General features: G+C 44.8%; 1 protein-coding gene across 2 annotated transcripts; it reads left to right on the forward strand.

Moving 5' to 3' along the window:
* Positions 1-701: 701 nt before the first annotated feature.
* PEX26 (peroxisomal biogenesis factor 26) lies at positions 702-8,941 on the forward strand. Of its 2 annotated transcripts, XM_006862726.1 has the most exons (5): positions 702-931; positions 2,082-2,222; positions 3,246-3,541; positions 7,017-7,163; positions 8,838-8,941. In XM_006862726.1, the coding sequence occupies exons 1-5, from the start codon at positions 702-704 to the stop codon at positions 8,939-8,941; spliced, it is 918 nt and encodes a 305-aa protein (XP_006862788.1). The 2 variants fall into 2 exon arrangements, with proteins under 2 accessions (XP_006862788.1, XP_006862789.1); XM_006862727.1 differs by lacking the exon at positions 7,017-7,163.
* Positions 8,942-12,866: the final 3,925 nt, after the last annotated feature.

A 12,866-nucleotide genomic window follows, 5' to 3' on the forward strand; every position in this document is an offset into this window, starting at 1 on the left:
CTGAGCGACTGGAGGGATCCGACCAGTTCAATGTTTATTCTACAGAGCCATCGAGCTCCCTATAGAAGCTTGGAATTAGATCTGGCCTCCGTTGGAGGTGGTTAGTGAGAGTGCCATCACATCTCACAAAACAGCCTCGGTTTTCTTAAAGGTCCATCTATTCCTACTTCCCAATCCCAAAGCGGTCGTCCCAATTTTCTTCTCCGACAGTGACAATTCCAGTGGCCCCGCATGCTGGGGGTTGTAGTTTGAAATCCTCCAGCCGGGTCTGAGAGCGATTGGAACTACAACTCCCGGAACCCTCTACGCCGCCAGGAAACCACGTGTCTACCGTGGAAAAGATGTCCGCCGGATACGTGTGGTGAGGGCTTGAGGGCGTTTTAGCATGTCCATAAAGAGAAGCCTGTCTCTGCACCTACCAGGCTTAAGGTGTTTCGGCACATGCCCTGGGGCCAGAGAAACTAGGGCCAGGTGTTTCAGGAATGAAGCAATTCTGCAGATCGAGGTGTAAGCAAGTTGCTCAGGTGCCCCGGCTGTTTTGAGTCTGGAGTTGCCAGCCCGCAAGCGCTGCCTTTGCCACTTCCTTTCCCTTCTGCAAGGATCCACCTGGGGAAAGGTTGTGAGCAGGGATATGAGGACGCTTCCTCTTTTCCCAAGCCCACTTTGACTTCTGAGGAGACTGTCCTGAGCCAAGGTTGGCTATGAAGAACGACTCCTCAACATCTGCAGCCCCCCTCAGGGGCCTCGGGGGTCCCCTACGGAGCAGCGAGCCGGTGCACACCGCCCCAGCTCCGTTGCGAGCTGTGGTTCTACTGGAAGAGGCGGCCGACTTCTTGGTGGTGCACCTGGACTTCCGGGCGGCGCTGGAAACCTGTGAGCGGGCCTGGCGGAGCCTCGCTTCCGATGCCCCGGCCGAGGAGCACGCCGGCACGTACGTGCTAGGCTCGGTTCATTCCCGGGTGTTCTCGGGCGGGTTTCAGAAATCTCAGGATAATCTGTTATTCCCATAATTCCCAAGGAGCGTTACATCTTTTTCCATTAGTGGTACCTTTGTGAGAGGTGGGTTGCTCATCGTGTATCCATTTCACAGAAGAGGAAACTGAGGCACTGCACAATGAGGAGTTCTTAGGTCGTGGAACAGCTGAGTGGGAGCTTACAGTCAGTTCTTTGCGCCCTGTGGAACTACACGTTCTTGTAGTAGAATGTGGATTAAGGGTTAAATTATATAAATTGGGGTTCAGTCAGCAAGTGACATTTCTCTCCTGGATATCCCCCAACATGTTCACTCTTGTTTATGACAGGGGAGGGGGTCAGGGCAAGATTCATGTTCTAGTCCTGCTGAAGGATTTGTAGATTTCATCGGGAAAAACCTTGATCCTGCATGGCAGCCTCTTCTGGCAGTTGATAAGAGTTGGTTTAGGCCACCCTGGGGAGAATAGTCAAAGCTGACGCCCCGAAGGTCAAACTGGGAATCAGCCCTGAGTTTGTGTGGGAATTTATTGCCGTGAATGCTGAAAAGGCTGTGATGTTGGGTGCTACCCCACTTGTTGTGAAGTGCAATCGAGTGGATTCTGACCCATAATGACCCTCTATAGGATTTCCAAGGAGCAGCTTGCAGTTCAAACGATTTTGCAATCTGATGCATTAGCCCACAGTGCCTCACCAGGACTCCAAAAAGCTGGTGTGGCATTCCCCATAGCCCATTTCTTCACTAAAGCAAAACCTTTGCTCCAACTTTCCTTTCACCCACACATTCCCACACACCTCTGCTGGACCTTGTCATTTCCCTACAAGATTACGCAGCCTGTCCATTGAAACCTGATTTCCTTGGATATAAAGATGTGTGTTGGACAACAGTTAAATTTGTTCCTATAGAGTTTACAGGAAATTTGTTGTTGTTGTTTTTAAATTGAGAATGTTACAAAACATTTGCTATTTCAAGATTCTTCACATGTATAATTCAGTAGAAAAACTTAACTCCTTGGAGAAAGTGAAGGTTTCTCCAACAATCCCAGGGTGGAAGTGGGAATGGAAATGGAAGGAAACCACTTCTAAACCTTAATTGGTTTTTCTACTGACAGCTCCTTGGAAGTGAAATGTTCCCTGTGTGTTGTGGGGATCCAGGCCTTGGCAGAAATGGATCGGTGGCAAGAAGTCCTCCGCTGGGTCCGTCAGTATTACCAGGTCCCTGAAAAGCTACCCCCCAAAGTCTTGGAGCTGTGGTAGGTCCTTGTTGCTTTCTCATTGGATCCATTTAAGAAGATGTGTCCTCTCTTGAATCAATGCCTAACAGCTATTATTTTTCCTTTCTGTACCATTTCAATCCAAATGTAATTATTTCCCGGTTTGTCTTTTTAAGACTTAAAACAGCAATTAAAGATGAGGGAGGAGGACCTTAGGAGTGGGAGGGGAGAAAGAGGGGGCATAGGGATCGGGGAGTGAAGTAGGATGGCAGAAGTGTGGTGTGCCACAGCTGAAAAAGCTTATTTTGTTTTAAGTGATTTTATTTTGTTGTTGAGCACGCACACTCACAGAACAATTTCTGCGTGCACCACTTAGTGACAGTGATTATAGTCTTCTAGTGTACAAACATTCTCACCCTCACTTTTCTGAATTGTTTCTCCCCCACTAACACTGCCCTCTAGGGTCCCTGTCTAATCTTTCAAGTTCCAGTGATCAGTTTTATCCCATGAAGATAGTTCTTAAAAGAGCATAATGCCCAAGGCAGAACTTTAAAAAAGTTTTTTTACTGTTGTAGTTAAGTGCCGTCAAGTTAGTTCCGACCCATACTGACCCTGTGTACGATTTCTGAGGAGCAGCTGGTGAGCTTGAACCACCAACCCTGCGGTTCAAAGTGACCTTGCAGTCCAGCACATTAACCCACAGCGCCACACCAGGACTTTTTTTTACTAGTTAAGCTAAACTATTGGTCAATTTTATATATTCAGGGAATATAGTTTAAAGATTATCTCAGGGCATTAGTTTCAGGGATTTATCTAAACTTCGTGGCTCCAAGTTTTGTTTTCATGGCAAAGGAGGCAGTTAGCCACACATTCTATATCTTCCTGTTATTGACTGAGAGAACTTCTTATACTCCCTAAAATTTCTGATGCTTACCAGTGTTAGTGTCTCATTGGGAAGGATTGGAGGTGGCAGGGAGGATTTGGGTAGGAGATGGGTGGTGGTTATGAAGGCTGTAGAAGACTAAATGTTCTCTCTTTGGGATTGGGTTATTTGGGCTGCAGTATTCTTTTATACAGCAAAATGGAAGAGCCTGGAGCCATGCTGGATGTGGTCAGGGCCTGGCTCAAAGACCCAGACAATCAGAACCTTCCAGAATACAGAGCCTTGGCAGTTCTTCACCTGCAGCAGGTACTGTTGCCTCTGGGCCATTTGTCAGAGGCTGAGGAGCTAGTGGCGGGCTCTACGGCTTTTGATGAAGAGCAGCGTCGGGATGCACTCCAGATCATTTGCATGGCCAGGCAACAGCAGAAATGTGAACATTCACGCTCTGAGGAGGCCCAGAAGCCAAACCAGTCAGGTAAGACATGATCCCTTGGCCTCTGTAAAGTGGGGAATGACCTTGGGGTCTAAACTCGTGAGAGCTTGGGAGCCATGCTTTCTATGAATAGCTCCCAAATCACAGATTAAGAAACCTGTCCAGTTGCTCACTAAAGCCCAGACCCTCTGAAGTTGGCAGTGGAAGGAGATGGCCATGTAGGGAGGTATTGGATTCAGAACCTTGACTCTTATCTCTTGAAAGAGATAAGACCCAAATACACACCCAGCTAATGTAAATACATAACCAGCTGATGTAACCAAAGGAAACATAAACTAAGATGGTAACTGGATAATTTGACTTATGAGATAAACATTACTTATCTTCAGTGTGGGATTCCCCTTCCCAGTGTCCTTTACTTAATAAAACTCTTCATTATCTTTAATGATTGATACCCACCCCTCCAAAGGCAGCCCACTCCTGCCCATTAGGATGCAGTTTTACAATATGGTTTCTGTCGGAAAATCACTTCACCACACACCTAGCTAGCATTGTACAGTAGGGGTGGGGTGGGGTGCAGAAAAGATAGAGGAGTGGTTGTTACCGAAGAATTTTAAATGTACTCTACTCCAGACCAATGTTCGCATGCATATGAGGTTATTGAAAATACCATGGTTTGGGTCAGGCACACCTTAGTCTTCAAACTGACATCTTTGCTCTTCAACACTTTAAAGATTTGCCTAATGCAATACATCATTTGATTTCTTGACTGCTGCTTCCATGAGTGTTGATAAGTGATCCGAGCAGAAAGAAGTCTTTGACAACTTCAGTCTTTTCTCTATTTACATGTGGTGGTGGTGGTGGTGGTGTGCCATGGAGTCTGTTCTGACTTATAGTGACCCTGCATAGGGTTTCTGAGGCTGTAAGTCTTTACAGGGCCAGAAAGCCTTATCTTTCTTCCATAGACTAGCTAGTAGTTTTGAACTGTTGACCTTGAGGTTAGCAGCCAGACTTGCAACCACTATGCTACCAGATGTTGTTTATTGGTCCAGTGGTAAGGATTTTTGTTCTGTACATTGAGATGCAACTCATGCCGAAGGCTGTTGTCTTTGATCTTCATCAGTAAGTATTTTAAGTCCTTTTCACTTTCAACAAGCAAGGTTGTATCATCTGCATGTCGCAGGTTGTTAATGAGTCTTCCTCATATGCATGTGAAAGTTGGACAGTGAATAAGGAAGCCCATAGAAGAATTAATGCACTTGAGTTATGGTGTTGGAAGAGAATATCAAAAGTACCACTGTCTGCCATCTGTGTTCGAAGAAGTACTACCAGAATGCTCCTTGGAAATCAGGATGACCAAACTTCATCTCTCATACGTACATACATACATACATACATACATACATACATACATACATACATACAGGGACCGGTTCCTGGAGAAGGATATTATGTTTGGTAAAGTGGAGGGTCGGAAAAAGAGAGGAAGGCCCCCAATAAGATGCATTGGTACAGTGGCAGCAGCAATGGTCTCAATCATAAGGTTGGCGCAGACTGGGCAGTGTTTTGTTCTGTTGTGCATAGGGTCACTATAGGTTGGTAGTGGCACCTAACAACAACAACAACTTCCGGAGCTATGGTAGCATAGTGGGTTATGAATTGGACTGTAAAACACAAGGTCAGTAGTTTGAATCTACCACTCCTGTAGAGAAAGATGAGGCTTTGCTCCTGTAAAGATTTGTAGCCTAGGAAACCCTGTACAGGGTCCTATGAGTCGGACCAACTCCATAGCACACTCCCACCACCACCCCCACCACATTCCAGACCCTTCCTGTGATTTTTGAATCCTTTTCAGCTCCTTCTTCTAAAGTCGTCATCTAGTATTTGCTTGATTATTCCAGGACAGAACATTTCCTGTCTCTTGAAGCAGCTTGTTTCATCTAGAGATAGTTTTGTAGGGAAGTTCTTTCTTGTGTTGTGTTTACAGTTTTTCCCTTGGTAGTTTTTAACCTACCGATCCATGTATCTTATTTCTTTGTAACATAAAACCAGACCAGTTGAGTTGCCATCAAGTGCGTTTTGACTCATGATGATCCCGTGTGTCTCAGAGTAGAAATGTCCTCCATGGGGTTGTCAATAATTGATTTGGGGGATAGAGTGCCAGGCCTTTCTTCCAACGAACTTCTGAGTGGACTAGAACGGTTAACCTTTTGTCTAGCAGTTGAGCTTGCTAAGTGCACCACCCCGGAACTCCTGGTGACATATAGCATAGGTGGAATTCCTTTTTTTATAGAAAAGCCCTTCAGTATTGGGAGACTGTAACCCTGTTCAATCCTGTTCTCCGAAGTGTTTTTCTTCATTTGCTGAAGAACATGAACTTGCTGTGATAAGATCAACTCTCTGTAAGCAGGTTGTGAGCTTCAGGAAACCTTTGTGGCTGCCCAAACCATTGCCTGCTGCCACCACCTCCTGGAGGGAGAGGGGAAAGGGGCTTGATGTCAAGCTCAGGCTGTGCTGGCGGCTTGGGGCAGCACTTATTTTGGGGTTGGGAGCGTTCATGTGTAGGAACCTTGGTGACAAGTGGTTGCAATATTTTTATGCTAATCAAAAGGTTGGTGGTTCCAGTCACCCAACTGGTCCATGGAAAAAAGACGTGGCTTCCACTTCTGTAAAAGAAACCCTTGAGACAGTTTTCCTCTGTCCCGTGGGGTCACACTATGAGTCAGAAGCCACTTAATGGGAATAGGTTTGAATTTGGCTTTTTGGATTATTGTTGTAAAGAGTCCTGGTGGCACATTAGGTAAACACTTGACTACTAACCAAAATCTTGGTGGTTTCAAGCCACCAAGCAGCCCCACAGACAAAAGACCTGGCAGCCTTCATAGCTTCTCCTGTGAAACTTACAGGGCATTTCTACTCTGTCACAAAACCTACTTGATATCTAACAATGGTGATCATGTTGACATTCACAATCCAAGATATGAATTCTTCACTGTCTGTACAAGATGGCTTTCTCTTCCCTGCATTAGCATGATGCTCTGTGTCACTTCATACATACATCGGGCCAAAACGAAAAGATTGACTGCAGTATAATGAAGCCATTTAAAAGCAAACAAAGCCCACTGAACAGCCCAGGGTTACCTGGCTGCCTGTCAAAGGCTTCTCTTACGGAGGTGATGGAATCTAGACTTCAAACATTTTTTAAGCTTCTGGAATTCCTTCTAGAACTACTTTATTAGCTACATGAGAAGATAAGTTGTAACAATCTTTTTTGAAAAAAAATACTGTGTTTTTGGTGAAGGTTTATACAATAGTTTAGACTGGCCATCCAACAGTGTTCTATACAAGTTGTTCAATGTCATTGGCTGCATTCTTCACAATGTGTGAACCATTGTGGGGTTCCATTTGAGTCTTGTTACCTTTTGCTCAAATCTTATAATCAAGGTCAAAGCGCAGAGTGAAGAGAGAGCTGATCCTTGTGACTTTGCCTGAAGCTAAGCTCTTTCTTTCTGCCCAGAGTCCTTGTCCCACAAGTTCCTGTCACTACTGATGTTGCTTCGCCGGCTTTGGGATTCTGCAGTGAGCCACGTCTCTTCACTGCCCTTGAAAAAGAGCCTCCTGGCTGCCCTGATCCTCTGCCTCTTGGTGGTGAGGTTTGACCCAGGTGAGTGATGGTGCCTCTTCCCCTCCTGCCCTTCCTTGGAGGCCTGTGGAAGCAGGTGCTTTCCAGGGCTCCTGTCCTAGAGCCTTTGGGGATGGAGTCCTTTGAGCCCATGACCTCACTGAACACTAAGCAGGAATTCCCTCAGAACCACTTTGCATTCTGCAGGAGCCACTGGCTAGCTTTCAGGAAAGCTAAGGATCATTTTTGTTCATTCTTGTTTACCTCTGACTTTTTCCTATGTTCCAGAGACTTGATAAACATTTACAAGCCCATTGTGGTGGCGCAGAGAATAATGCTCAACTGCTATCCAAAGGTTGGTGGTTCAAGCCCACTAGCTGCTCTGTGGGAGACAGATGAGACAGTCTGATTCGGTAAAGATGTGCAGCTTCAGAAACCCTATGGGGGAAAGTTTCACTCTGTCCTGTAGGATCTGTATGAGTTGAAATTGACTTGATGGCAAACCAAAAGGTTTGGTTTAGTTTTGGTATGGTTCTTATAAGCCCTAAGTGGGTGAAGCATGGGGCCATTTGAACTGGCTGTTCCCACAGCTGCTCAGAGCTGTCCTTAGCCTCAGCGGTAGTCTGACTCACCACAGCAGTGGTATGGCAGAAGCAGATGTACTGGGCAGCAATTAGAATTTGATGGGAAAGATATAATAAATAGGATAGATTGTCAATCTCTTTTTAAAAAAATATAGCTCTTTCCTTTTTGAGAAAGAAATATGTCTCCTGTTTTAAAAAAAAATCAGTAATTTAAGTAAGAAAATGACTAATTCAGGTTCCAATTTTAGAGAGGTAGGTTTCACTTTATTTTATTTAACTAACTTATGTTAGAAATGAATCCTGGTGGCACAGTGGGTAAGTACTCAACTGTCCACCAAAAGGCAGCTTTGTAGGAGAAACACCTGCTGGTCTGCTACACAGAGATTACAGCCAAGGAAATCCTGTTGGGGATTTTTCTCTATCACATGGGGTCACTGTCAGTCGAACTGCACTCAATGGCAGACAACAACAACAGCAGGTTAAAAATTTGTTGTTGTTAAGTGCTGTCGAGTCGGTTCTGACTCAAAGCAACCCTGCGTAGGGTTTCCGAGGAGCAGCTGGTGAGTTTGAACTGCCGACCTTGAGGTCCAGTAGGTAATACCACAAAATTTAAGAGATAACAAAAAATGAATAGAGTGAAGCATCTTTCCTCGAACAGTGGAGGCAGCCACTGTTGACAGATGTTTTGTATATCAAAAAGTTAGATTGTTGTTGTTGTTGTGAAGTACTGTCAAGTCAATTCTGACCCATAGCGACCCTGTATAGGGTTTCCAAGGAGCAGCTAGTAAGCTTGAACCACTGACTTTGCAGTTCAAATGACTTTGCAGTCTGACGCATTAGCCCACAGCACCACACCAGGACTCAAAAAGTTAGATTAAAACATCGTAAATGTACATCTGTTCCTCAGCAAATTTAAGATCACTGTAATTCAAGTGAAGAAAATACATCCCAAAGAATATACCCTAGAGCAAGTGAAATCCCTTATTGGTTGGGAAGGGGAAGAGAAACAAATAACATTAAGCATAAAAAATATCATACATAATCTCAAATTGCCAAGGGCTGGGAGGTGGGACTGAGTGAGGAGGAAGGGGCGAGGAAGGCACGTTCACAAACTCTCCCTTTCTTCCTGCAGCCTCTCCTTGTTTCCTGCCCTTCCTCTACAAGCTGGCTCAGATCTTCCATCGGATCCGGGAGGCCTTGTTTTCTCCCTTCTACCAGCTCCCTGTCCAGGACTGAGTGGTCGACCCCACGCACCACCACAGAAGCGGAGTCACTCATCCATGGCCCCTGTGGGAGTGAGGCCAGCCTAATTCCCAAAGGAGCTGATCCAGTCAGTTGAACTGTTTCTCGCTGCCTGTGTGTCCTCCTCTGTGCACCCCACTTTGCCTGGATTTAGTGGATAATGTGGAAACAAAGTGGGGCCAGAGGGCACAGCTCCTCCAAAACAAGCCCCTTTACACCCAGAGACCCCTTGGAGAGAGAGGGTTAGGAAGGGTGAGTGTGTCCATGAAAAACATTCCATCCTCATGGCAAAGGCAGAGAGTGCAGATTTTTCAAGATCAGGGTGTTAATGAAGGAGGAAGGTCAGGAAAACCCTGGTAGAATGACCTCTGGCCTTTTCCAATTTTGTCTCTGAAAATCCGGCCACTAGAAGATGCTCTTCTTCCTCCACTCCTGTCTGCAGTCTCGTCTAGTTCTGCATGAGGGCACCATTCCCATGGTCCTGCAGTTTCTCAGCCCAGGGCATGGCTTACGGAACCACCCAGGTAACTGTTGAAAACAAATGAGACTGCTTGCTCTTATCACTGGGTAAGGTGATCCTGCTTGGTGCCTCTTGGTCTTCAGTTCAATTTTCCAGGTTGTCAGTGGCCAAGTCCTGCTCGATTACACTTAACATCTCTGGCCACCCTTTCCCTCCAGTCCCCATCTCTACCCCCTGCCCAGCAAGAGGATTTTTTGTACTACGTCCAGTCCAGTGGCTATTTCACAGTTCCTGCCTGTCTCCTTGCCTCCTTACTGCACACTGGTGCATGTCCTTGTGTGCTGTTGAGTTGGTTCAGACTCATGTCAACTATATCTAGGGCTTCTGGGGGGCTGTAACTCTTTATGGGAGCAGAAAGCATCATCTTTTTCCCTTGGACTGTCTGGTGGATTTGAACTGCTGACCTTTTGGTTAGCAGTCCAACGCATACCCCACTACACCACCAGGTCTCCATACTGTTGTCCCAGTTATGTGTTATTGTTTATATAATGCATACGCTTTTCCACTTGTGTGGCCTTGAGAAGTAGGCCAGCCTCTAGGCTGAGTTGCTGAAAATGGAAGTGGGTAATGAGGTGAGCTGGTAAGACTGCCTGGAGGAGGTGGGTCTCACTTTGGGGCGAGGGGAGGACATGCAATTTGAAGGCAATGAACAGTAAAACCTGATAAGGGGACTGGGCGCCTTTGCCACTAAGCAGCTTTAGTATTTCTGTATTTTCTGTAACCTGCCACCAAATCTTCAGTGCTTCTATGCAAACATATGTTGGAACACAGCACTGTGCTGTGAGGGATGTGGAAAGGCAGTCAAGCCCCCCCACCAGGGACCTCAGTCAGTGCTGATTCAGGAATATGGAAGTCTTTTCCTTGTGGTGTGGGTTAAAGTACTCGTCTGCCAACTGAAGAGTCAGCGATTTGAACCCATGAGCTGCCCCCTAGAAGACTCTGGGCTTAACCAGGTCAGAAGTGAAGGGACGCTTCCTTGTTCGGCTTACCCCTGCACCGTCTAATGTAGCATCTGTTAGCCATATGTGATTTTTGAGCACTTGAAATGTGGCTAGCCCAAATTGAGATGATTTGTGAATGTAAAAATGCACACTGGATTTCCAACACTTAATACTAAAACACTCTTAATTTGTTTTTTTATATTGATTACATGTTGAAATGGTAATCCTTTGGAAATACTGGGTTAAATAAAATATACTCTTAAAATTCATCTTGCCTGTTTCTTTTTACTTTTTAAAATGAAACTACAAGAATAAAATTATACAAGTGGCTTGCAACATGGCATACATATTTCTGTCAGCCGGTACTGCTCAGCACACACCGTACAACACACAAGTTCAGAGAAAGATGGAGGTCAGAGACGTGGCACCTGCATGATGTCATATCTTGAGAAGTCCAAGATTACAGATCATATACTTAATTACAAAAAGCCATCACGCTCAAGTCGATGCTGACTCATGGTGTGTCAGAACTGCTTTTTTCTTCCTTTTGAACTGTAGTTTGGGTGAAAGCTTGCTTGGCTTTCCAATGAACAATTCATACACATTTTGGTTTGTAATATTGACTACATTCCCCACAAGTGACCTCATTCCTCCCACTTCCTCCATGGGTTCCCCTACTTCCTTCGATCCTTTCCTGTTCTCTTCTGCCTCCTGAGCTTTGTCCCTGGGCAAATGCTACCCTTTTGATTTTGTATGGTTAATTGTTCTGAGGCATGCATACGTCCCTGATGTTTGTGTTCACCTGAAAATTGAGCCAAGAGGATGAAGTTCATTTCGACTTGAAGGACATTTAATGACGGTAAGTCTTGGAGAGTCCTCCAGTCTCTATCAGACCATAAGGCTTTTTCATTATTTTGAGTTTTATTCCATGTTTATCACCCACTCTATCCAGGATGTTCTATTGTGATTCCTTTCAGAGCTGTCGGCAGTGAGAGCTGGGCATCATCTAATATATTTCAGGCCTGGTCTTTGAGGCTGGAGTTTGTGTGGTCCATTCGTTTTTGAACTAATTGCTTTCATTCATTTTTTACTTTCTTCACTCTGTTTCTTCTTTGGTCTAGACATAGACCAACAGTTGCATCCAATAGGTTTTTGATGGTTGATTTTTCAGAAACAGATTGCTAGATTTTCTGAGGTGCCTCTGTATAGACTCAAACCTCCAACCTTGCAGTTAGCAGCCAAGTGTGTTAACTGTTTGCACCATCTAGGAACTCCAGAAAGACTATATGATCTAGCAATTCCACTCCTAGGTAAATACTCCTCAAAACTGAAAACAGGAACTCAAACAGATACTTGTAAACTAGAGTTCAAGGAGCCCTGGTAGAGCAGTGGGTTATGAACTGGGCTGCTAACTGGAGCTTAGGAGTTTGGATGGACGAGTCACTCCACAGGAGGAGGTGGCTTTCTGCTCCAGTAAAGATTTACAGCCTCAGAAACCCTATACTGGGTCGCTATTAGTTGGCACACCACCACCACACCAGAGTTCATTATAGCATTAGTCACATAACCAAAAGGTAGAAATAACCCGTGTCCCCAAGCACATGAATAGATAAGCATAATGTGATAACATACATATAATGAAGCCCATAGGAGAAATGAAATTCTGATACATGCTAGACCTGAATGAACCTTGACAATATCATGCATAGTAAAATAAGCAGAGACAAAAGGCAATCTATTGTATGATCCATCGTATATGAAAGATCTACTCATGGTAAATGCATAAAGATGGAAAGTAGATTAGAAGTTACTAGGCACTAGGGGAGGGTATAAAGGTGGGAGTAAGGAGTTATTGCATAGTTATTGGTACAGAGAATTTCTATTTGGGATGATTAAGAAAAACATCTGGAAGTGAATAGGGAAAGCTGCACAGCGTGATGAATATAATTAATGCCACTAAGGTGTACACTTAAAAAATGGTTGTTGGTTAGTTATGTGTAATGGAGTTGGTTCCAAGTCAAAGCAACCCTGTATAGGGTTTCCGAGGCTGTAAATCTTTGTTGTTATTGTTATTAAGTGCTGTAGAGTCAGTTCCGGCTCATAGCCACCCTGTATAGTGTTTTCAAGGAGTGGCTGGTGAGCTTGAACCGCCAACCTTCTGGTTCAAACTGACTTTGCAGTCTAGCGCATTAACCTACAGTGTCATACCAGGACTCTGGTGTAAATCTTCACGGGAGCAGAAAGCCTTCTCCTCCTGTGGAACAGCTGGTAGTTGAGAACTACTGACCTTGAGGTTAGCAGTTCAACTCTTAACCACTGTGCTACCAGAGCTCCTTTAAAAATGGTTAGAATAGCAAATTTTATTTATACATATTTTACCACAATAAAAAACAAAAATCCAAAACAGCCAGAGAAAATGGCAGACCAAAAAAGATCTGACATACATTGTAGATGGGGC

This window comes from Chrysochloris asiatica, unplaced genomic scaffold, assembly GCF_000296735.1.
Source record: "Chrysochloris asiatica unplaced genomic scaffold, ChrAsi1.0 scaffold00050, whole genome shotgun sequence".
NCBI lineage: Eukaryota > Metazoa > Chordata > Mammalia > Afrosoricida > Chrysochloridae > Chrysochloris > Chrysochloris asiatica.

Coding starts and splice junctions, on each gene's coding strand:
- PEX26 (XM_006862726.1), top strand. CDS start 702: ATGAAGAACGACTCCTCAACATCTGCAGCCCCCCTCAGGGGCCTCGGG. Junction 932..2,081: donor GCCGAGGAGCACGCCGGCAC/GTACGTGCTAGG, acceptor TTCTACTGACAG/CTCCTTGGAAGTGAAATGTT. Junction 2,223..3,245: donor CCCAAAGTCTTGGAGCTGTG/GTAGGTCCTTGT, acceptor TTTGGGCTGCAG/TATTCTTTTATACAGCAAAA.